Here is a 24,099-nt window from a genome sequence, read left to right as displayed (position 1 = left end):
TTTTTCCCGTTTCCCCCCCTGGTTTTCTCAGTTTTTTCCCGTTTTTCCCCTTTTATCCCCCCGTTTCCCCCCCGCTTTTCCCCCGGTTTTTTCCCCTTTTTCCCCCCATTTTCCCCCGGGTTTTCCCGTTTTTTCCCATTTTATTCCCGCTTTTTCCTCAGTTTTTCCCGTTTTTCCCCCATTTCCCCCCGGTTTTCCCCCCCTTTTTTTCCTCCGCTTTTCCCCCCGTTTTTCCCCCCGATTTTCCCCCCGTTTTTCCCCCTTTTCTCCCCCCATTTCCCCCCGTTTTTTTCCCCTTTTTTTTCCTCCGCTTCCCCCCCGTTTTTCCCCCCGATTTTCCCCCCGTTTTTTCCCCCTTTTCTCCCCCCATTTTCCCCCCGTTTTTCCCCCCGTTTTTCCCCCCGTTTTTCCCCATTTTTCCCCGCACAGAGCCCGATCCCGATCTCCCTGTGCCGCGGGCTCCCCGCACCCCGAGCTCCTCCCGGGGCTGCTCCGCTCCCCAAAGCGCCCCCAGGGGGGAGAGCCCGGCCGGAATCGGCGAGAACAGAAATGAAACGAGGCAGAAACAGAGGAAACCAGAAATAAAATGAGGCAGAAACAGAGGAAACCCAGCCCGGGGGGGATTTATCCCTGGAAAAGCCTGGGATGAGCTCAGCGTTCCTGGCTCTTCCCGTGCCGAGTTTTTCCCTCTGCTGTGCCCTCCCTCCCTCCGTGGCTCTTTTTCTCCTCCTCATCCTTTAATAAAGAATCCCAGGAATCCCTGGCAGCGCTGGGAAGGGACAGGGGGAGGGGTTGGGGGATGTTTTTTGGGGGGGGTCTCACTCTGTGCCCCCGGCCGGGCCCCGCTGCCCACGCCCAGCAACGGGAGCTGCGTCCTGTGGGGTGCATCCCGAATCCTTCATCCCGAATCCTCTGGGATGTTTCCTTCATCCCAAATCCTCTGGGGTGTTCCCTTTTTCCCAAATCCTGTGGGATGTTCCTTTCACCCCAAATCCTCTGAAATTTTCCTTATCTCGAATCCTATGGGATATTCCCTTTTTTCCTGCATCCGGTGGGGTGATCCTTTATCCCAAATCCTCTGGGATATTCACATCCTCTAGTGTGTTTCCTTTTCCCCAAATCCTGTGGGATGTTCCCTTTTCCCACATCCTCTGGGATGTTCCTTATCCCAAATCCTCTGAGCCATTCCCTTTTTCCTGCAGCCCGGCCCTTCCCTCATGCTCTGGGATGTTCCTTTCCCCCCACATCCTGTGGGATATTCCCTTTATCCCACATCTTCTGGGATGTTCCCTTTCTCCTGCATCCTCTGGGATGTTCCTTTTCCCTGTATCCTGTGGGTTTATCCTTTTTTTTTTTTTTTCCCATCCTCTGGGATGTTCCCTTTTCCCCAGATCCTGTGGGATGTTACCTTTTTCCTGCACACTCTGGGATGTTCCCTTTTCCCGTATCCTGTTCCCTTCATCCCAATACTGTGGGATGTTCCTTATCCCACATCCTGTTGGATATTCCCTTCATCCCACATCCTCTGGGGTGCTCCCTTTCCCCAAATCCTGTGGGATGTTCCCTTTTCCCCTCATCCTCTGGATGTTCCCTTTTCCCACATCTTGTGGGGTGTTCCTTATACCGAATCCTATGGGATATCCCCTTTTTCCTGAGTCCTGTGGGTTATCCCTTCCCCCCCCCTCCTCTGGGATGTTCCCTTCATCCCATGGCCTGGCCCTTCCCTCATCCTGTGGGATGTTCCCTTTTCCCTGCATCCTGTGGGATGTTCCCTTTCCCCCTCATCCTCTGGGATGTCACTGGGAATCCACCCCAGGACCCCGGATTTGGGGTTTTTATGGGGAAATCAGGCTGGGAGACGAGGGAGCCCTGAGGGTCCCCCCAGAGCAGTTTGGGGAGGGGTCCCCAGGCTGGGGCTGCAGGAGGGGACCAGGGGAGCTCTGCAGAGACCCCGACCTGCCCCGGGGCACAGAAAGCAAAAATTTTCCAGAAAAAAAAAACCAAAATTGGTGCCAGCTCCCCTCTGGGTGCCTCTGCTGCCAGGGCAGGGATTGAGAGCTCATTTAGTGACCCCTCAGGGGGCTCCTGTGACCCCCCAGAGGCAAAAGCCATTGGGGACACCCCCTGTCCCATTGGGGACCCCCCTGCCCCACCGGGGACACCTCTGCCCATTGGGGACACCCCTGTCCCACTCGTGAGCCCTCTGTCCCATTGGAGACCCCCCTGTACTGTTGGGGACACCCCCTGTCCCATTGGAACACCCCCTGTCCCATCAGGGACACCCCTGCCCCATTGGGGACCCCCCTGCCCCACCGGGGGACACCCCTTGTTGGGGACACCCCTGCCCCACCGGGGACACCCCTGTTCCACTCGTGACCCCTCTGTCCCATTGGAGACCCCCGTGTCCTGTTGGGGACCCCCTGTCCCATTGGAACACACCTGCCCCATCAGGGACACCCTTGTCCCATCAGGGACACTCCCTGCCCCATTGGGGACCCCCTCTGTCCCATTGGGGACCCCCTCTGTCCCATTGGAACACCCCCTGCTCCATCAGGGACCCCTCTGCCCACTGGGGACCCCTCTGCCCCACCGAGGTCACTCCCTGCCCCACTGGGACTCCCCCTACCCCATTTGGGATCCCCCTGTCCCATCAGGGACACCCCTGCTCCATCAGGAGCCCCCCCCATCCAATTGGGGCCCCCCCTGTCTCACTGGGGACACCCCTGCCCCATCAGGGACCCCCTGTCACATCGAGGACACCCCTGTCCCATTGGAACACCCCCTGCTCCATCAGGGACCCCACTGCCCATTGGGGACATGCCTGTCCTATCTAGGACACCCCCTGCTCCATCAGGGACACCCCTGCCCCATTGGGGACCCCCCTGTCCTGTTGGGGACCCCTGCTCCATCGGGGACCCCCCTACCCCACTGGGGACACCCTGTCACATTGGGACCCCTCTGTCCCATTGAGGATGCCCCTGCCCCATCAGGGACTCCCCTGTCCCACTGGTGACACCCCTGCCCCATAGGGACCCCCCTGTCCAATCAGGGACCCCCCTGTCCCATTGGAACCCTCTGTCCCCCCTGCTTTGGTGTCCGTGTCCTGTGCCCAGGGGGTTCCCACACCCCAGCCCCACGGCCTGGCCTGAGCTGCAGGGATTCCACTTAAAGTTGAACATTGCCTTGAAAAATGTAAAATTAAAACTTTAAACATTCAAATTTTAAAAAGCCAAACTGGTGAAGGCTCTCTGAGCAGCACCAGGGCAGAAATTGAGGTGTTGTTGTCTCTTTGGGGGCAATCTGGGCAATTTGAATTAAAAGGTAAAAATAAAAAATAAATTTAAATATAATTGTTAAAGGGCTTGGGGGGGGGGGTTGGTTGTGGGGTTTTTTTTGGTTTGGGTTATTCTAGGGGTTTTTGTTGGTTTTGGTTTATGGGGTTTTTGGGTTTTTTGGTGGTTTTGTTTGTTGTTTTTGTTTTGTTTTCTGTTTTGTTGTGGTTTAGTTTTTTGGTGGTTATTTTTTTGCTTGTTGCTGTTGTTGTTAGTTTTGGGAGTTTTCGTGGTTTTCTTTTGTTTTGTTTTGCTTTTTGGGTTTTTTTAGGGTTTCTTTCTGTTGTTTTTTAAAATCTTTTCATTGCCCAGGAAGCAAAACCCTCCCTGCCCAGTGCCAGGGCAGCAGGGGCTGATCCTGTGCTGCTGCTGCTGCTGCTCCTCCTCCTCCTCTCCCAGTTCACCCCACACAGATTCCCAGTTCATTCCCATGGATTCCCAGTTCATCCCAAACAGATTCCCAGTTCACCCCACAAGGATTCCCAGTTCATCCCCCATGGATTCCCAGCTTATCCCACACAGCTCATCCTGGGGTGAGTTTGGGGCTCTCTCCTGCCTCCTGAGGATTTGGGGTGTTCATAGCTCATCCCCCATGGATTCCCCCATGGATTCCCAACTCTCCCCACAAGGATTCTCAGTTAATTCCACAAAGATTCCCAGTTCATCCCCCATGGATTCCCAGCTTATCCTACACAGCTCATCCTGGGGTGGGTTTGGAACTCTCTCTCCACCCTGCCATGGTTTGGGGTGGATTTGGGGTGAGTTTGGTGCTCTCTCCTGCCTGCTGAGGATTTGGGGTGTTCATAGCTCACCCCACATGGATTCCCAGTTCATCCCCTATGGATTCCCAATTCACCCCACAAGGATTCCCAGTTCACCCCCCAAGGATTCTCAGTTCATCCCACACAGATTCCCAGTTTATCCCCTAAGGATTCCCAGTTTATCCCTAAGGATTCCCAGTTTATCCTACACAGCTCATCCTGGGGTGGGTTTGGGGTGAGTTTAGGGCTCTGTCCTGCCTGCTGAGGATTTGGGGTGTTCATAGCTCATCCCCCACGGGTTCTCGGCTCATTCCCAAGGATTCCCAGCCCCACCCCCGGCTCCGGGGTTTCCGTTATCCCGGGATGCCCGGGAGGGGTTTGGGATCCTCCCCTGGCCCGGCCCGGCCGCTCCCGAGGCGGGGCTGGATCGGCCAATGAGCCCCTGCGGGCCGGGGTTATCCAGGAAAACCTGCCCTTTGTCCAGGGAAAACCTGCCCTTTATCCTGGGAAACCTGCCCTTTATCCAGGAAAACCTGCCCTTTATCCAGAAAAACCTGTCCTTTATCCAGGAAAACCTGCCCTTTATCCTGGGAAACCTGCCCTTTATCCCAGGAAAACCTGTCCTTTATCCAGGAAAACCTGTCCTTTATCCCAGGAAAACCTGTCCTTTATCTGGGAAAACCTGTCCTTTATCCCAGGAAAACCTGTCCTTTATCCAAGAAAAACCTGTCCTTTATCCAGGAAAACCTGTCCTTTATCCAGGGAAAACCTGTCCTTTATCCAAGGAAAACCTGCCCTTTATCCAGGGAAAACCTGCCCTTTATCCCAGGAAAACCTGTCCTTTATCCAGGGAAAACCTGTCCTTTATCCCAGGAAAACCTGCCCTTTATCCCAGGAAAACCTGCCCTTTATCCAGGGAAACCTGTCCTTTATCCAAGGAAAACCTGTCCTTTATCCTGGGAAAACCTAACAGATCCAGGGAAAAATCTGCCACTTCCCAGGGAGAACCTGCCCTTTAGCCAGGGAAAACCTGACACTTGCCCAGGGAAAAATCTGCCAGTTTTTGAGGGAAAATCTGCCACTCATCCCGGGAAAATCTGCCCTTTATCCAGGAAAACCTGGCCTTTATCCAGGGAAAATCTGCCACTCGTACACGGAAATTTTGCCACTTTTCCACAGAAAATCTGCCACTTCCAGGGAAAACCTGCCACTTTTCCAGGGAAAATTTGCCAGTTTTTCTGGGAAAATCTGCCCTTTATCCCAGGAAAAAACCTGGCACTTACCCAGGGAAAACCTAACACATCCAGGGAAAATCTGAGACTTATCCCAGGGAAAATCTGCCACTATTCCAGGGAAAATCTGCTGCTTATCCAGGGAAAATCTACCATTTATCCAGGGAAAATTTGCCATTTATCCAGGGAAAATTTGCCATTTCTCCTGGGAAAATCTGCCATTCATCCAGAGAAATTCTGCCCCTTCCCAGCCAAGCCTGGCTCACCCTCCTGCCCTGCTCCCAGCTCTGGGATGTGCTGGGAACGGGGCTGGAGCCCTGCTGGACACCCCAGCCCTGCTGCTGCTGATTTTTGGGGTCCCTGGAGCCCCCTGAGCCCCCCCAGGCCCGCGGGAGGCTCCCCCTGTCCCTGGCGTTTGTCAGCCTGGAAAAGCCGAGCTTTGAAGGGCATTAGGGGCCTGATGTGGAGCCACAAAAGCCATGAAATTCAGAGTTAAGGCTCCAAAATCCACTTGACACCTGGCCCTGAGGCGTGAAAGGAGCTGGGGCCGGGAAGGGTCGGGAGGGGCTGGTCCCAAACTGGGGGGACAGGAGGGGACAGGGCTGGGACCCCACCTGGGTGATGGTTTGGGGACAGTTCTGGCAGCCAGGGCAGGGCTCTGGGGTTTGGGGTGGGTTTGGGGCTCTCTCTCCTCTCTGCCGGGGTTTGGGGTGGATCTGGGGTTCTCTCTCCTTCCTGACAGGGGTTTGGGGCTCCCTCCTCCCTGCTGGGGTTTGGGGTGGGTTTGGGGTTCTCCCTTCCAGGGTTTGGGGTGGATTTGGGGTTCTCTCCTCCCTCCTGGGGCTTTGGGGTGGGTTTGGGGCTCTCTCCTGCCTGCTGAGGATTTGGGGTGTTCTCCCTCCCAGGGTGTGGGATTCTCTCTCCCTGCCTGGGGTTTGGGGTAGATTTGGGGCCCTCTCTCCACCTTGCTGGTGTTTGGGGTGGGTTTGGGGTTCTCGCCTCCCTTCTGGGGGTTTGGGGTTGGTTTGAGGTTCTCCTTTCCAGGATTTGGGGTGGGTTTGGAGTTCTCTCCTCCCTCCTGGGGCTTTGGGGTGGGTTTGGGGTAGATTTGGGGCTCTCTCTCCTCGCTGACAGGGTTTGGAGCTCTCTCTCTGCCCTGCTGGGCTTTGGGGTGGGTTTGGGGCTCTCTCCTGCCTGCTGAGGATTTGGGGTGTTCTCCCTCCCAGTGTGTGGAGTTCTCTCTGCCTGCCTGGGGTTTGGGGTGGGTTTGGGGCTCCCTCGTGCCCTCCCAGCAGGCAGTGCCCAGGTTTGGAGTGACAGAGATGAGGACAAGGGGGTGGTTAAAGCTGAAAGGGGCAGGGATGGATGGGATTTGGGGCAGGGTGGGATGAGATTTGGGGCAGGGTGGGATGGGATTTGGGGCAGGGTGGGATGGGATTTGGAGCAGGGTGGATGGGATTTGGGGCAGGGATGGATGGGATTTGGGGCAGGGATGGATGGGATTTGGGGCAGGGTGGGATGGGATTTGGGGCAGGGTGGATGGGATTTGGGGCAGGGATGGATGGGATTTGGGGCAGGGTGGGATGGGATTTGGGGCAGGAATTGTTCCCTGGCAGGTTGGGCAGCGCCTGGCACAGGGTGCCCAGAGCAGCTGGGGCTGCCCCTGGATCCCAAGGCCAGGCTGGACACTGGGGCTGGGAGCACCTGGGACAGGGGGAGGTGTCCCTGCCATGGCAGGGGTGGCACTGGAGGGACTTTGAGGTCCCTTCCCATCCAAACCATCCCGGGATTGTGAACGAGGCCCCTCCTTTTCCTGCCTCTCTCCCCAAGCAGGGGAACCCCATGGCAGCAGAAAATGCAAAGCTGGGTCGGTTTTATTGAAAGGTCCCCACTGCTGACCCCCCCTCGCTCTTTATCTGACAGCAACCCACAGAAATCACTCATAAATCAACGCAAAGAGCCTTGAAAATGAATTTATTGCACGTTTCTCCAGCTGAGCCAGGATGCAGAGCGGCTCCAGCCACTCCTGCAGCCCTGCACACACCCAGGGCTCACCTGCCAGGGCTGCAAACGCTGCTAATTGAGCAGTTAATTGAGCAGTAATTAATCCTAGGGGTTAGAAACAAAAACAGCTCTGTGAATTAGAGCCGAGCCTGGAGGAGCAGGGCCGGGTGCTCCAGAGCTCTGCTCCTGCTCACGCTGCAGCTCCCACCGAGCCTGGCTGGGGAGAGCCCAGGCTCCGGCCTGGCTTAAGGCCTGGTTTATTTCCTGGCTTAAGGCCTGGTGGAACTCCTGGCTTAAGGCCTGCTTTAACTCCTCGTTTAACTCCTCGTTTAAGGCCTGGTTTATCTCCTCGTTTAAGGCCTGGTTTAAATCCTGATTTTAGGCCTGATTTAAGGACTGGTATAATTTTAACTCCTGGTTTAAAGCCTGGCTTATCTATTGGTTTATCTCCTGGTTTAATTTAAGTCCTGATTTTAGGCCTGATTTAACTCCTGGTTTATCTCCTGGTTTAAGGACTGGTTTTAGGCCTGATTTAAGGACTAGTTTAATTTTATCTCCTGGTTTATCTCCTGGGTTTAAGTCCTGACTTTAGGCCTGATTTAACTCCTGGTTTAATTTTAACTCCTGGTTTATCTCCTGGTTTAAGGCCTGGTGTAATTTTAACTCCTGGTTTAAGGCCTGATTTATTTCCTGGTTTAACACTTGATTTAACTCTTGGTTTAAGGCCAGGTATGAGGGACTGGTTTAAGGTCTGGTCTTGGAAGAGCCCTGGGGCTGGGCTTGGGTGGGACAGCAGCTCCCAGGGTGGGAGGGCTGCAGCCCCTGCAATTCCCTGCAGCTCCTGCAATTCCCTGCAGTTCCTGCAATTCCCTGCAGCTCCTGCAATTCCCTGCAGCCCCTGCAATTCCCTGCAGCTCCCAGAGCCCCTGCAATTCCCTGCAGCCCCTGCAATTCCCTGCAGCCCCTGCAATTCCCTGCAGCCCCTGCAATTCCCTGCAGCTCCTGCAATTCCCTGCAGCTCCTGCAATTCCCTGCAGCCCCTGCAATTCCCTGCAGCTCCCAGAGCCCCTGCAGCCCCAGCCCCTCACAGGGGGGGTGGCAGGGAAGGTTTCCCCCCTCCCCAGGCAGCTGGAGCAGGACATTCCCTGGACATTCCCTGGCCATTCCCTGGACATTCCCTGATCCCCCAATCCAGCAGCTCTCCCCTCCTGCCAGGGCACACCCGGGGATGGGAGAGCAGGGCCAGCCTGGCCTTGGCCCCAAAGCTGGGCACAAAGGGGGAGCTGAGGCTGCCCTGGGCCAGCCTGAGCCCAGCTGGGAGGGCTGAGGGGCTGGGATGGGGATGGGATGGAGCTGGGAATGGGGCTGAGATGGGGATGGGGCTGGGATGGGGATGGGAATGGGGCTGAGATGGGGCCGGGAATGAGGCTGGGATTGAGATGGGACAAGGATGGGAACTGGGCTAAGGCACTGGAGCTCACTCCAGGCAGCACCAGAGCTGCCCTGTCCTGGCTCGAGGCTCCTGCCCAGCCCAGGGGTGTGAGGGGGCTCAGGCTGGGACAAAGCCCAGCCCAGGGGTGTGAGGGGGCTCAGGCTGGGACAAAGCCCAGCCCAGGGGACAGAGCCAGCCTGGCTGCCCTGCACACCCTGGGATCGGGGCTGCTGGGGACAGGGAGGGACATGGCTGGGCACAGGTGACAGGGACAATCTCAGCTCCTGCCCTGACCCTGCTCAGCCCCGTGGAGAGGGAACCACGCTGGGGATGGGAGAACCGGGAGGAAAAGGGAGCTGGGTCCAGCTGTGCCTCTGCAGCCACTCCTTAATTAATTAATAACCTAATTAAGCATGCTGACACAGAACCACTGAGGTTGGAAAAGACCTTTAAAGTCACCAAATCCAATCAGTGCCACACTCACCCTCATGTCCCCAAGTGCCACCCGACCCAGGACACCACAGGAGCTCTGAGCTTTACCATTGAACAACACTTCTGGTTTTTGGGTATTTTTTTTTCTTTTTTCCGTTTTGAAAGCTCTCCCAGGAGGGGTGGGGGTTGGGGTCAGTAGTGTGAGTGCTGTGAAGGGGTGGCAGTGTCCCCAGGCTGTCCCCAGGTCACTGCATGTAGGGGTAGCGCCAGTCCCGCAGGGGCACGTGCGTCTCCTTGATGGCCTGAGGGGACGTCCAGCGCAGCAGGTAATGGGGACCCCCGGGCTTGTCATTGGTGCCTGTGGGGACAGCACAGAGCAACGGTGACACCACCAGGGTGGCAGGGACACGGGGGGACACAGAGGGATGGGAGGACATGGAGGGACACGGGGTACAGAGGGGACACAGAGGGACTGGAGGGAAACAGAGGCACACAGAGGATGGGGACACAGAGGGACACAAAGGACAGGAGGGACCTGAGGGGCACAAGAGGGACACAGAGGGACAGGAGGGAGACACAGGGAACAGGAGGGACACAGAGGATGGGGACATGGAGGGACACACAGGAATAGAAGGGACAGGGAGGGACACGGGGTACAGAAGGGATAAAGAGAGACAGGGAAGGATGGGAGGGACACAGAAGGACAGGAGGGACACAGAGGGACAGAAGGTGCAGGAGGGACAGGAGGGACACAGAGGGATGGGAGGGACACAGAACAAGGGACACAGCACAGGAGGGATACAGAGAGATGGGAGGGACATGGAGGGATGGGAAGGACACAGAGGGACACAGGGGACATGGAGGGAACAGGAGGGACACTGACAGAGAGGATGGGGGCATGGAGGGACAGAGAAGGATGGGAGGGACACAGAACAGGAGGAACATGGAGGGACAAGGAGCACAGGAGGGACATGGAGAGATGGGATGGACACTGAGGGACATGGAGGATGGGAGGAACTCAGGACACAAGGAATGGGAGAGACATGGAGGGACAAGGAGCACAGGAGGGATGCAGAGAGATGGGAAGGGGACAGGAGAGGGATGGGACAGACACTGAGGGACAAGGGACACAGAGCATAGGAGAGAGGGGTGGGAGGGACATGGAGGGATGGGAGGGATACAGGGGACAAGGAGGGACAGGAGGGATGCACAGGGACAGGAGGGATACAGAGGGATATGGAGGACAGGAAGGACATGGAGGGACACAGGGATGGGAGGGACACGGGACAGGGACATGGAGGGACACAGGGATGGGAGGGACACGGGACAGGGACATGGAGGGACATGGAGGGACACAGGGATAGGAGGGACATGGGACAGGGACAGGAGGGACAGGAGGGACATGGAGGGACAGGAGGGACATGGAGGGACACACAGGGATAGGAGGGACACAGGACAGGGACAGGAGGGACATGGAGGGACACAGGGACATGGAGGGACACAGGGATGGGAGGGACACGGGACAGGGACAGGAGGGACAGGAGGGACACAGGGACAGGAGGGACATGGAGGGACATGGGACAGGAGTGACATGGAGGGACAGGAGTGACATGGAGGGACACGGGGGAGCTGGCCAGCAGCGCGGCTGTCACCTGAGATGCGGGAGCCCCCGAAGGGCTGCTGGGCCACCACGGCCCCCGTGGATTTGTCGTTGATGTAGACGTTGCCAGCGGCATGGCGCAGCACCTGGAGGGACTCGGCGATGGCAGCCCTGCCAGGGACAGGGACAGGGACAGGGACAGGGACAGGCTGAGCACAGCCCAGCGCCTGCAGAGCCACCACACCGAGCACACAGGGGCTTGGGCTGCAGGAGGGACACAGGGGGACACGGAGGGGAGCTTGTGTCCCCTCCAGGGGAGATTGTGCCACCTCCAGAGGGGTCTGTGCCACCTCCAGAGGGGTTTGTGCCCCCTCCAGAGGGGTCTGTGCTCACTCCAGAAGGGTTTGTGCCCCCTCCAGAGGGGTCTGGGCTCACTCCAGAGGGGTCTGGGTCCCCTCCAGAGGGGTTTGTGCTCACTCCAGAGGGGTTTGTGTTCCCTCCAGAGGGGTCTGTGCTCACTCCAGAAGGGTTTGTGCTCACTCCAGAGGGGTTTGTGTTCCCTCCAGAGGGGTCTGTGCTCACTCCAGAAGGGTTTGTGCCACCTCCAGAGGGGTTTGTGCCACCTCCAGAGGGGTCTGTGCTCCCTCCAGAGGGGTTTGTGCCACCTCCAGAGGGGTCTGGAGCCCTCCAGATGGGTCTGTGCTTCCTCCATCAGGCTTTGTGTCCCCCCCAGATGGGTCTGTGCCCCCTCTAGAGGGGTCTGGGTCCCCTCCAGGGGTTTATGCCCCCTCCATGGGTCCCCTCATGCTCAGTTCCCGCCCTCAGGGGTTTCACACACACATACACACACAGCCCCTGCATTTCCCTGCTTTGGGGTTTTTTTCTCTCTGTTTTCAGTTCATGGTTATAAAGCAAAGGTTGTTCTCCCTCACTATCCAGAGGAGCTGTGGCTGCCCCACCCCTGGCAGTGTCCCAGGCCAGGCTGGAGGGTTTGGAGCTCCCTGGGACAGTGGGAGGTGTCCCTGCCCTGCCAGGGGGGCCCTGGATCAGCTCTAAGGCCCCTCCAGCCCCAGCCAGCCCAGAATTCTGTGACAATTTTGGGTCATTCTCTCTGAGGTGACACCATGGGTTCACCCCCACGTGCTCCAAACATTCATATGGGATAATTCCTCACTGAAAACAAAGATTTTTTTGGGCTAAGAAACCCCAAAAAATGAACTAAGCTGAACTTCCAAATCATCCCTTTCCCTCCTTGCAAGAGGAGCAGCAGAAGAAAGGAAAGGAAAAGGGGGGAAGGAAAAGGGGGAAGGAAAGGGGGGAAGGAAAAGGGGGGAAGGAAAAGGGGGGAAGGAAAAGGGGGGAAGGAAAAGGGGGGAAGGAAAAGGGGGGAAGGAAAAGGGGGGAAGGAAAAGGGGGGAAGGAAAAGGGGGGAAGGAAAAGGGGGGAAGGAAAAGGGGGGAAGGAAAAGGGGGGAAGGAAAAGGGGGGAAGGAAAAGGGGGGAAGGAAAAGGGGGGAAGGAAAAGGGGGGAAGGAAAAGGGGGGAAGGAAAAGGGGGGAAGGAAAAGGGGGGAAGGAAAAGGGGGGAAGGAAAAGGGGGGAAGGAAAAGGGGGGAAGGAAAAGGGGGGAAGGAAAAGGGGGGAAGGAAAAGGGGGAAGGAAAAGGAATAGGAATAGGAATAGGAATAGGAATAGGAATAGGAATAGGAATAGGAATAGGAATATCCATGGCTCAGTGCAGATGGGAAAAGCACCCTCAGCTGCTTTTTGGGGGAATTTTCGGGAGTTTTGGGACTCACTTATCCTGGGCGAAGATCGCCCCCGTGAGGCCGTAGGGCGTGGAGCTGTCGATGAGCTCCAGCACCTCCCGGTACCGATCGTCGGGGTACACGAACACCGTCAGGATCGGCCCGAAGATCTCCTGGGGAGGCAGGGAACACCACAGACCGTCAGAACTGACCCCAAAAACCCATACACACGGCCAGGATCGGCCCCATAAACCCACACACCCTGTCAGGATGGGCCCAGAATCTCCTGGGAATGCAGAAAGTACCAAAAACCGTCAGGATCTGCCCCAAAAAACCCATAAAGACCATCAGAAATGGGCCTGAAAAACTCCTGGAGCCCAGAAAGTACCACAAACCATCAGGATTGGCCCCAAAACCCACACACTCTGTCAGGATCGGCCTGAAAATCTCTTGGGAAGGCAGAAAGTACCAAAAACCATCAGGATCATCCCCAAACAACCCATAAAAATCATCAGGATGGGCCCAAAAATCTCCTGGGAATGCAGAAAGTACCAAAACCCGTCAGGATTGGCCCAAAATACCCCATACACACTGTCAGGATCAGCCCCAAAACCTACACACCCCGTCAGGATCAGCCTGAAAATCCCTGGGAATGCAGGAAACACCACAAACTGTCAGGATTGGCCCCAAAAAACCCACACCCTCTGTCAGGATTGGCCCAAAAATCTCCTGGGAATGCAGAAAGTACCAAAACCCGTCAGGATTGACCCCAAAAAACCCATAAAGACCATCAGGATGGGCCTGAAAAACTCCTGGAGCCCAGAAAGTACCACAAACCATCAGGATTGGCCCCAAAACCTACACACCCCGTCAGGATCAGCCTGAAAATCCCTGGGAATGCAGGAAACACCACAAAATGTCAGGATGGGCCCCAAAAAACCCACACACCCTGTCAGGATGGGCCCAAAAATCTCCTGGGAATGCAGAAAGTACCAAAACCCATCAGGATTCGCCCCAAAAAACCCATAAAGACCATCAGGATGAGCCTGAAAATCTCCTGGAGCCCAGAAAGTACCACAAAGCATCAGGATTGGCCCCAAAAACCCATACACCCCATAAGGATCGGTCCAAAAAAGTCCTGGGAGTTCAGAAAATCCCACAAACTGTCAGGATCGGCTCCAAAAACCATCAGGATCAGCCCCAAAATCTCCTGGAGCCCAAAGGATAATACAAACCATCAGGATTGACCCCAAAAAACCCATACAACCTGTCAGGATCAGCCCCAAAACCCACACACCCCAACAGGATCAGCCTGAAAATCTCCTGGGAATGCAGGAAACACCACAAACTGTCAGGATTGGCCCCAAAATCTCCTGGAGCCCAAAAAACCCACACAAACTGTCAGGATGGGCCCCAAAATCTCCTGGAGCCCCAAAAAACCCACACACACTGTTAGGATTGGCCCCAAAATCTCCTGGAGCCCAAAGAACAGCACAAACCATGAGGATTTGCCCCAAAAAAGCCACACAAACCATTAGGATCAACCCCAAAACCCACACACCCTTTCAGGATTGGCCCCAAAATCTCCTGGGAAGCCAAAGAACAACACAAATCCTGAGGATTGGCCCCAATAAACTCCCACTCTCAGGATTGGCCCCAAAACCTCCTGGAGCCCAGAAAATGCCACAAACCATCAGGATTGGCCCCAAAAACCCCATACACCCTGTCAGGATTGGACCCAAAAATTCCATACAAGCCATCAGGATTGGCCCCAAAAAATCCCACACACCCTGTCAGGATTGGACCCAAAAATCCCATACACCCTGTCAGGATTGGCCCCAAAAATCCCATACACCCTGTCAGGATTGGACCCAAAAATCCCATACAAGCCATCAGGATTGGCCCCAAAAATCCCATACAAGCCATCAGGATTGGACCCAAAAATCCCATACAAGCCATCAGGATTGGCCCAAAAACCAACACACCCCATGAGGATCAACCCCAAAATCTCCACCCAAAGGCCGGGATCAGCCCCAGGAAGGAGCAGGAGCTGCCCCACCCCAAAGCCTGACCCCAATGCAGGAACCCATTCCTGGGGGAGCCCTCCCAGAGCAGGGATTGGGGGTGGGATCCCACAGGGATTTGGGATGGGATCCCACACCTCCCTCATTATGGGGTCCCACAGGGATTTGGGATAGGATCCGCCACACCTCCCTTGTGATGGGATCCCCACAGGGATTTGGGATGGGGTTCCAAGGTGCCCCACAGGGATTTGGGATGGGATCCCCCACCTCCCTCAATATGGGGTCCTGGGGGGTCCTCATAGGGATTTGGGATGGGGTCCTGGGGGTCCCACAGGGACTTGGGATAGGGTCCCACAGAGGTTTGGGATAGGGGTGCCACAGGGATTTGGGATGGGGTCCCCACACACCTCTCTCATGATGGGGTCCCACAGGGATTTGGGATTGGATATCCCAGGTTTCCCCACAGGGATTTGGGATTGGATATCCCAGGTTTCTCCACAGGGATTTGGGATTGGATATCCCAGGTTTCTCCACAGGGATTTGGGATTGGATATCCCAGTTTCCCCACAGGGATTTGGGACTGGGATCCCTCTCACCTCTCTCATGATGGGGTCCCACAGGGATTTGGGACTCGGTCCCAGGTTTCCCCACAGGGATTTGGGATTGGCTCCAGGTTTCCCCACAGGGATTTGGGATGGGCTCCCAGGTTTCCCCACAGGGATTCGGGATTGGATATCCCAGGTTTCCCCACAGGGATTTGGGACTGGGTCCCAGGTTTCCCCACAGGGATTTGGCATGGGGTTAGGGCTAGGGTTAGGTCCCCACCTCTCTCATGATGGGGTCCCAGGTTTCCCCACAGGGATTTGGGATTGGATATCCCAGGTCTCCCCACAGGGATTTGGGACTGGGTCCCCCTCACCTCTCTCATGATGGGGTCCCGGGGGTCCCACAGGCATTTGGGACTGGGTCCCCCTCACCTCTCTCATGATGGGGTCCCACAGGGATTAGGGATGGGGTCCCACAGGGATTAGGGGCTGGGCCCCCTCACCTCTCTCATGATGGGGTCCCGGGGGTCCCACAGGGATTAGGGCTGGGCCCCCTCACCTCTCTCATGATGGGGTCCCGGGGGTCCCTGCTCTCCACGATGCAGGGCTCCACGTAGAAGCCGACGCTGTCGTCGCAGCCGCCGCCCGCCAGCACCGTCAGGCTGGGGGAGCTGTGGGCGTGCTGGAGCCAGCCCTTGATCCTGGCAAAGGACTGGGACAGGCACAGGGCATGGGGCAGGGGCTGCAACGGGGGCTGGGGGGTCTGCAAGGGGGGTTCGGGGTCTGCAAGGGGGTTTGGGGGCTTTAAAGGGGGGTTTGGGGTCTGGAAGGGCAGTTTTAGGGTTTAAAAGGGGGGTTGGGGGCCTTAAAAGGGGCGTCTGGGGGTTTAAAAGAGGGGTTTCGGGGCTTAAAAGGGGGTTTGGGAGTGTAAAAGGGGGGTTTGGGGTCTGCAAGGGGGGGGGTCTGGGGGTTTAAAAGGGGGTTTGGGGGTTTAAAAGAGGGGCTTGGGGTCTGCAAGGGAAGTCTGGGGGTGTAAAAGGAGGGTTTGGCGTCTTAAAAGGGGGGTCTGGGGGTGTAAAGGGGGGTCTGGGGTCTGGAAAGGGGCGTTGGGGTTTTAAAGGGGGTTTAGGGTCTGGAAGGGTGGTTTTAGGGTTTAAAAGGGGGGTTTGGGGGTTTAAAAGAAGGGTTTGGGGTCTGGAAGGGGGTGTTGGGGTTTAAAAGTGGTTTGGGGTCTGCAAGAGAGGTCTGGGGGTGTAAAAGGAGGGTTTGGGGTCTTAAAAGGGGGGTCTGGGGCCTTAAAAGGGGGTTTGGGTTGGAACTGACAGGAAATGAGGGGGGTTTGGGGGTTTAAAAGGGGGGTTTGGGGTCTGGAAGGGCGGTTTTAGGGTTTAAAAAGGGGGTTTGGGGCCTTAAAAGGGGCGTCTGGGGGTTTAAAAGGGGGGTTTGGGGGCTTAAAAGGGGGTTTGGGAGTTTAAAAGGGGGGTTTGGGAGTTTAAAAGGGGGGTTTGGGGTGTGCAAGGGAGGTCTGGGGGTGTAAAAGAGGGGTTTGGGGTCTTAAAAGTGGGGCTGGGGGTGTAAAGGGGGATCTGGGGGTATAAAGGGGGGTTTGGGGTCTTAAAAGGGGGTTTGGGTTGGGACTGACAGGAAATGAGGGGGTTTAAAGGAGGTCTGGGGGTTTAAAAGGGGGGTTTGGGGGTTTAAGGGAGGTTTGGGGTCTGCAAGGCAGTTTTAGGTTTAAAAGGGGGGTTTGGGGTCTGGGTTGGGACTGACAGGAAATGAGGGGGTTTGGGGGTCTGGAAGGGGGATTTGGGGATTTAAAAGGAGAGGTTTGGGTCAGGGATGACAGGAAAAGAGGGGGTTTGGGGGTTTAAAAGGGCATTTGGGGGTCTGGAAGGGGGGTTTGGGGTCTGAAAGGGCGTTGGGGTATTTAGAGGGGGTTTTGGGGTCTGTGAGGGGGTCTGGGTCACTCCTCTCAGGACACTCTGCTCTCAGTGCCCTCCTGGCTCCGGAGGAGGAGCAGGGAATGCACACAAAACCCTCAGGCCAGGACGATTTCTGGGAGAAATTCCCAATTTTTCACCAGCAGGACACACAAGACTCAGCCACCAGGCAGCTCCAGCTGATCCCTGTCCCCACTTGGGCAGCAAATCCCACCTGGGGCAGCTCTGGGCTCACCCTGATCCCTGTCCCGGCTTTTGCCCCAACCTGGGGCTGCTCTGGGCTCACTCTGATCCCATTTCTGCAGCAAACCCCACCTGGGGCAGCTCTGGGCTCACCCTGATCCCTGTTCCGGCTTTTACCCCAACCTGGGGCTGCTCTGGGCTCACCCTGATCCCTGTCCCTGCTTTGCCCCAACCTGGGGCTGCTCTGGGCTCACCCTGATCCCTGTCCCTGCTTTGCCCCAACCTGGGGCTGCTCTGGGCTCACCCTGATCCCTGTCCCCACTTTTGTCCCAACCTGGGGCTGCTCTGGGCTCACCCTGATCCCTGTCCCTGCTTTTGCCCCAACCTGGGGCAGCTCTGGGCTCACTCTGATCCCTGTCCCTGCTTTTGTCCCAACCTGGGGCTGCTCTGGGCTCACTCTGATCCCTGTCCCTGCTTTTGCCCCAACCTGGGGCAGCTCTGGGCTCACCCTGTCCCCATTTCTGCAGCAAACCCCACCTGGGGCTGCTCTGGGCTCACCCTGATCCCTGTCCCTGCTTTTGCCCCAACCTGGGGCTGCTCTGGGCTCACCTTGTCATCGATCACAGCCGAGAAGAAGGTCCCAAAGTCCTGGGTGGGCTGCGGGAGGCAGAAAGGAGGGGATGAGAGCTCTCCCTGCACCCCAGAGCTCCCTCAGCTCCCCCCAAACCCTTCCCCGTGTCCCGGGAGCTGCGGCAGAGCCGGCCCAGCCCTCCCCGCAGAGCGGCTACAAGTTAATTTCTAATCAGGGCCAGGAGCTGCGGGGCGGAGGGGGGGATGAAAAGCTCGCTTCAATGGGAATTAGCAGCCGGTTCCCGCAGCCCCTAATCCCATCAGCCTCCCGCTGAGCCGCAAAGCCCTTCAGCAGCCCGGCAGCTCGGCTCACATCTCCCACTTTGATCTTGCCGTGCTCCTCCAGCAGCTTCTCTTTGATGTGGGGCCACAGCGAGGCGGGCGCGTAGAGCCGCGAGCAGGCCGAGCATTTCTGCCCGCCGAACTCGAAGGCCGAGCGCAGGGTCCCGTGCACCGCGCTGCCCACGTCCGCCGAGCGGTGCAGCACGTGGAAGTTCTTCCCGCCGCACTCTGCGGGACCGAAAAGGGCACGGGAGGAGCTGCCAGGGCGGGGCGGAGCCCGAAATGGGGCTGGGGCTCTGCCCTGCTCCGGGGGGGTACAGGGGAACTGGTGTCGGTGTATGTGTTTAGATGTAAGCACATATAAATATAGAAAATACTATAAATGAGATTATAAATATAAATATAGATTATATACTATAATATACTATAATATAATATACTATACTATAATGTACTATACTATAATGTACTATACTATAATGTACTATAATATAATATAATATAATATAATATAATATAATAATATAATATAATATAATATAATATAATATAGGAACTGATGTCTATAAATGTTTATATATCATATCTATAAATATATAAATATATATAATGATGTTCATATATAGTATGATATTACATCTATAAATATATATAATGATATTCATATATAGTATGATATATATATATTTATATATATATAATTAGAGGGGAACTGATATTTATGTATGTTTATATATAATACTATCTATGAATATTTAAATATATATAATGATGTTATACTATACTATAATATTATATTATATTATATATATAATTAGAGGGGAAGTGATATCTATATATATGTTTATATATAATGATATCTATATATATGTTTATATATAATGATAATATAATATAATATCTGATGTCTATAAATATGTTTAAATATCATGATATCTATAAATATATAAATATATATAATGATGTTAATATATAATATGATATTATATATATTTATATATCTATATCTATATAATTAGAGGGGAAGTGATATTTATATATGTTTATATATAATACTATCTATAAATATTTAAATATATATATTGATATAATATACTATAATATTATATTACATATATAATTAGAGGGGAAGTGATGTCTATATATATGTTTATATATATTGATATCTATATATATAAATATATATAATTATAATTATATATATATAAAATATATACATACAATATATATATATAGATATAATATATATATATATTATAAATTATGTATATATAAAATATATACATAAAATAATATAATGTAAATTTTTCTATCTATAATTAGAGGGAAACTGTCTACATATGTTTATATATAATGAGATATATAAATAATGATGTTTATATATAATAAAATATATTTTATATTTTTCATGTATTTGTGACCCTGCAGTTCTTTAGTGTGTAACTCCAAACCCCACAGGCAGTGCCAGCTGCTGTTCTCCCGTTTGGGGCAGACACAACAATTCCTCTCCAGGCCTGGCAGTCAAGGACACCTCACTGCCTCAGGCCCCCAGAGATTCAACAAAAGGGAGCTGGGGGAGCAAACTTGGGGTGAATGGCTTCATTAGCTGAAGCTGGAATTGGAGGATGAACCCCCAACATGCAAATGGACCAAAGTTATCAAAGTGTGAAACCCGTGAGCCATGGTCCAGTTTTGGGTGCAGCCCCTGCCTGAGATGCACCTGAGGGCCCTTCAATGAACAGAACTGCTCTCAATTCCCCTGATTTTGTCTGGCTCTGTTTTTAGGCAGCCCCAAAAGGCATCAGGACAGGAAGAGCCGTGAGCACAGGGGCACAACCCTGGAGCAGGCAGATGAAACCCATGGAAAAGGGACCAGAGGGACCAACCTCAATTCCCAAACGTTGGGGTCCAACCACCACCTCCCCACCCTAAAATCCCACCTTGTGCCACCCCCACAGCTCTGAATATCCAGGGATTTCCTGTCCTCAGGGGTGGGAATGCTGTCCCTCTCCTCCCCTGGCACAGGAGGAGCTGCCCCCTGAGCCCTGAATCCAGAGGGCAGTTTTGGGTGCCCCAAAGAAGGATTTAAATGTATTAGAGAGCATCCAAAGGAGGCTGCAAAGGGAGTGACAGGTCTGGAGGGGAAGCTGATGAGGAGAGGCTGAGGCCACCTGGATTGTTCAGCCTGGAGGAGACTGAAGGGAGACGAGAGGGGCAGGCACTGACACTGATCCCCTCTCTGGTGACCCGAGGGAATGGCCTGGAGCTGTATCAGGGCAGGTTTAGGTTGGATTTTCAAGGTTCTTCACCCAGAGAGTGGCTGGGGGCTCCCCAGGGAATGGGCAGAGCACAGAGCCCGGCAGAGCTCAGGAAGAGTTTGGAGGATGCTGCCAGGAACAGGGTGGGGTTCTTGGGATTGGCCTGGGCAGCGCCAGGAGCTGGACTTGGCTGAGCCTCATGGGTCCCTTCCAACTCAAGCTATTCTGTGATTATTCTATGAAGCAAAAAACAAACAAACAAAGGGGCAGGGGGGGCTGGTACCTCCAGCCAGGCGGGGGAAGTTGCGGTAGCGCTCCAGGTTATCCGAGACCTGCTTCCAGAGCCGCCGGAACGTTCTGGAACACAGGGAGAGGCTGCTCAGGGCTCTGCACACAGGGTGCTGGGACCCGGTGGGAAACCCTCTAAAAAAAGGGATGGGAAATCCCCCCCCCAAAAAAATGATGGGAAATCCCCCCAAAAAAGGGATGCTCTGATGGGAAATCCCCCCAAAAAGGGATGCCCTGATGGGAAACCCTACAAAAAAAGGGATGGGAAATCCCCCAAAAAGAGGGATGCCCTCCTGGGAAATCTCCTAAAAAAGGGATGCTCTGATGGGAAACGTCACAAAAAAGAGGGATGAGAAATCCCACAAAAAGAGGGATGCCCTGATGGGAAATCTCCTAAAAAAGGGATGGGAAGTCCCCCAAAAAGAGGGATGACCAATGGGGAAGACCCCCAAAAAAGAGATGCTCTGATGGGAAACCCTCCAAAAAAGGGATGCTTTGATGGGAAACTCCACAAAAAAGAGGGATGGGAATTCCCCCCAAAAAAGGAATGCCCTGATGGGAAATCCCCTAATAAAAGGGATGCTCTGATGGGTAACCCTCCAAAGAAAGGGATGAGAAATCCCCCCAAAAAAGGGATGTCCTGATGGGAAATGTCACAAAAAGAGGGATGCCCTGATGGGAAACCCCCCCCAAAAAAGGGATGCCCTGATGGGAAACCCTACAAAAAAAGGGATGAGAAATCCCCCAAAAAGAGGGATGCCCTGCTGGGAAATCTCCTAAAAAAGGGATGCTCTGATGGGAAACTCCATAAAAAAGAAGGTTGGGAAGCCCCCCCCACTCAAAACAAGGGATGGCTTGATGGGAAATCACCCAGAAAAGGGATCCCTCCTAAAAAAAGGGATGCTCCGATGGGTAACCCTCCAAAAAAAGGGATGGGAAGTCCCCCAAAAAGAGGGATGCCCTGATAGGAAATCCCCTAAAAAAGGGATGCTCTGATGGGAAACCCTCTAAGAAAAGGGATGGAAAATCCCCCCCAAAAAAAGGAATGCCCTGATGGGAAATCTTCTAAAAAAGGGATGCTCTGATGGGAAAAAAACCCAAAAAAGGAATGCCCTGATGGGAAACCCTCCAAAGAAAGGGATGAGAAATCCCTCCAAAAAAGGGATGTCCTGATGGGAAACTCCATAAAAAAGAAGGATGGGAAGCCCCCCCACCCAAAAAAAGGGATGGATTGATGGGAAATCACCCAGAAAAGGGATCCCCTAATGGGAAACCCCCTCCAAAAAGGGATGCCCTACTGGGAAGCCCTCCAAAAAAAGGGATGCCCCGATGTGGAACACCCTAAAAATGGGATGCTCTGATGGGACATCACCCAAAAAACGTTTCCCTGATGGGAAACCCCCCAAAAAGAGGCATGGCCTGATGGGACAGCCCCCCAGAAATGGAATGTCCTGCACAGGGCAGTGGGACTGGAGCACAGGTATCAAACAAAGGCTCCACACAGCAGCTCCACGGCTTTAAAAATAAAAAATAAACTGTTGCAGGGAGAGGCATGCAGAGAGCATCCAGAAGTTTCTGTTCCTCCCCTTTCCCCCCTTCCCTTCAGGCCTCAGTGTGACAAACCCCTGAGCTGGAAAACAATAAAAATGGAAATGGCCTCGCAGCAGGAGGCTCAGGCACCAGCACAACGGGAGCTGTGAGCTCCCACCCTGGGCAGCCCCTGCTCAGCAGAGCATGGCCCGGCCTGGGGAGGGCTCCCACAGCCCCTGCAGGGACCCCTCAGCACCTCTGACACCCCATGGGACACAGCCAGAGCCCAGGGGCAAACCCAGCTGGGGGGAAATCAAACCCAATTGGGGTACAAAACCCACCTGGGGGGAAATCAAACCTAACTGGGGTACAAAACCCACCTGGGGCACAAACCAAACCTAACTGGGGTACAAAACCCAGCTGGGGCAGAAATCAAACCTAACTGGGGTACAAAACCCACCTGGGGCACAAACCAAACCTAACTGGGGTACAAAACCCACCTGGGGGGAAATCAAACCTAACTGGGGTACAAAACCCACCTGGGGCACAAACCAAACCTAACTGGGGTACAAAACCCAGCTGGGGCACAAACCAAACCTAACTGGGGTACAAAACCCAGCTGGGGGGAAATCAAACCTAATTGGGGTACAAAACCCACCTGGGGGGAAACCAAACCCACCTGGGGCACAAATCAAACATAACTGGGGGGAAATCAAACCTAACTGGGGTACAAAACCCACCTGGGGTGCAAACCAAACATAACTGGGGTACAAAATCCACCTGGGGTGCAAACCCATCCAGGAGGCCAAACCAAACCCACCTGGGATACAAAACCCACCAAGGGGCAAACCAAACCCAACTGGGGTACAAAACGCACCTGGGGCACAAACCAAGCCCACCAGAGGACAAAACCCACCTGGGGGGGAACCAAACCCACCTGGAGTACAAACCCACCAAGGGGGCAAATCAAACCCATCTGGGGGGAAAACCAAGCCCACCAGAGGACAAAACCCACCAAGGGGCAAACCAAACCTACCTGGGGGGGGAAAACCAAACCCAACTGGGGTACAAAACCCACCCTGGGATGCAAACCCAACCCACGTGGGGGCAAACTAAACCCACACTGAGAGCAAACCCACCCTGGGGGCAAACCAAACCCACCTGGAGGGCAAACTCATGTGGGGGACAAACCAAACCCACCCTGGGGTGCAAACCAAACCCACCCTGGGGTGCAAACCAAACCCACCAGGGTGCAAACCAAACCCACCCTGGGGTGCAAACCAAACCCACCAGGGTGCAAACCAAACCCACCCTGGGGTGCAAACCAAACCCACCAGGGTGCAAACCAAACCCACCCTGGGGTGCAAACCAAACCCACCCTGGGGTGCAAACCAAACCCACCAGGGTGCAAACCAAACCCACCCAGGGTACAAACCAAACCCACCCTGGGGTGCAAACCAAACCCACAGCACCCCTGGGAGTGTCCCTGCCACTCTGGCTGTTCCTGTGCCCAGAGCTCAGCCCCAAAGCCAAAACCACTCCTCTCCCAGCACCAAAACCCAGCTCAGCCCCTTTTTGTCACCACTTTGAAGGCCCTGTTTCCATGTAATCGTGCAACCACGCCCTGCCAGCTGCTGCAGCCCATCCCAGTGCCAGGAGGAGCCCCCAGCCCCTCTCTGCCCTCAGTTCCCATTGGAGCCCCCAGCCCCTCCCTGTCCCCATTGGAGGCCCCAACCCCTCCCTGTCCCCCTGTACCCATTGGAGCCCCCAGCCCCTCCCTGTCCCCCTCTGTCCCCAGTGGAGCCCCCAGACCCTTCCCTGCCCTCCCCCTGTCCCCATTGGAGCCCCCAGCCCCTCCCTGTCCCCCCTGTCCCCATTGG

The 24,099-nt window shown here is 54.6% G+C and overlaps 1 protein-coding gene across 7 annotated transcripts in view; it reads right to left on the bottom strand.

Moving 5' to 3' along the window:
* Nucleotides 1-7,282: 7,282 nt before the first annotated feature.
* ALDH4A1 (aldehyde dehydrogenase 4 family member A1) overlaps nucleotides 7,283-24,099 on the bottom strand; it is a 28,854-nt gene continuing 12,037 nt past the window's right edge. For 2 of the 7 annotated variants that reach the window (XM_071449397.1, XM_071449393.1), the window contains 7 exons: nucleotides 20,685-20,758; nucleotides 18,175-18,371; nucleotides 17,841-17,888; nucleotides 15,668-15,820; nucleotides 12,591-12,712; nucleotides 10,846-10,964; nucleotides 7,283-9,551 (listed from right to left, as the gene is read on the bottom strand). In XM_071449397.1, the coding sequence (XP_071305498.1) occupies nucleotides 9,439-9,551; nucleotides 10,846-10,964; nucleotides 12,591-12,712; nucleotides 15,668-15,820; nucleotides 17,841-17,888; nucleotides 18,175-18,371; nucleotides 20,685-20,758 (826 nt within the window). In that variant the 3' untranslated portion in view covers nucleotides 7,283-9,438. Of the gene's footprint in view, nucleotides 9,552-10,845; nucleotides 10,965-12,590; nucleotides 12,713-15,667; nucleotides 15,821-17,013; nucleotides 17,719-17,768; nucleotides 17,889-18,174; nucleotides 18,372-20,684; nucleotides 20,759-24,099 lie in introns of those variants that run through there. The other 5 variants (XR_011682690.1, XR_011682691.1, XM_071449394.1 and 2 more) reach the window with 5 other exon arrangements.

Source organism: Agelaius tricolor, unplaced genomic scaffold (assembly GCF_023055355.1).
Source record: "Agelaius tricolor isolate 1412-34295 unplaced genomic scaffold, bAgeTri1.0.p SCAF_28, whole genome shotgun sequence".
NCBI classification, from domain to species: Eukaryota; Metazoa; Chordata; class Aves; order Passeriformes; family Icteridae; genus Agelaius; species Agelaius tricolor.
The sequence above is the reverse complement of the archived record's forward strand: the minus strand, read 5'-3'. Positions and strand labels throughout refer to the sequence as shown.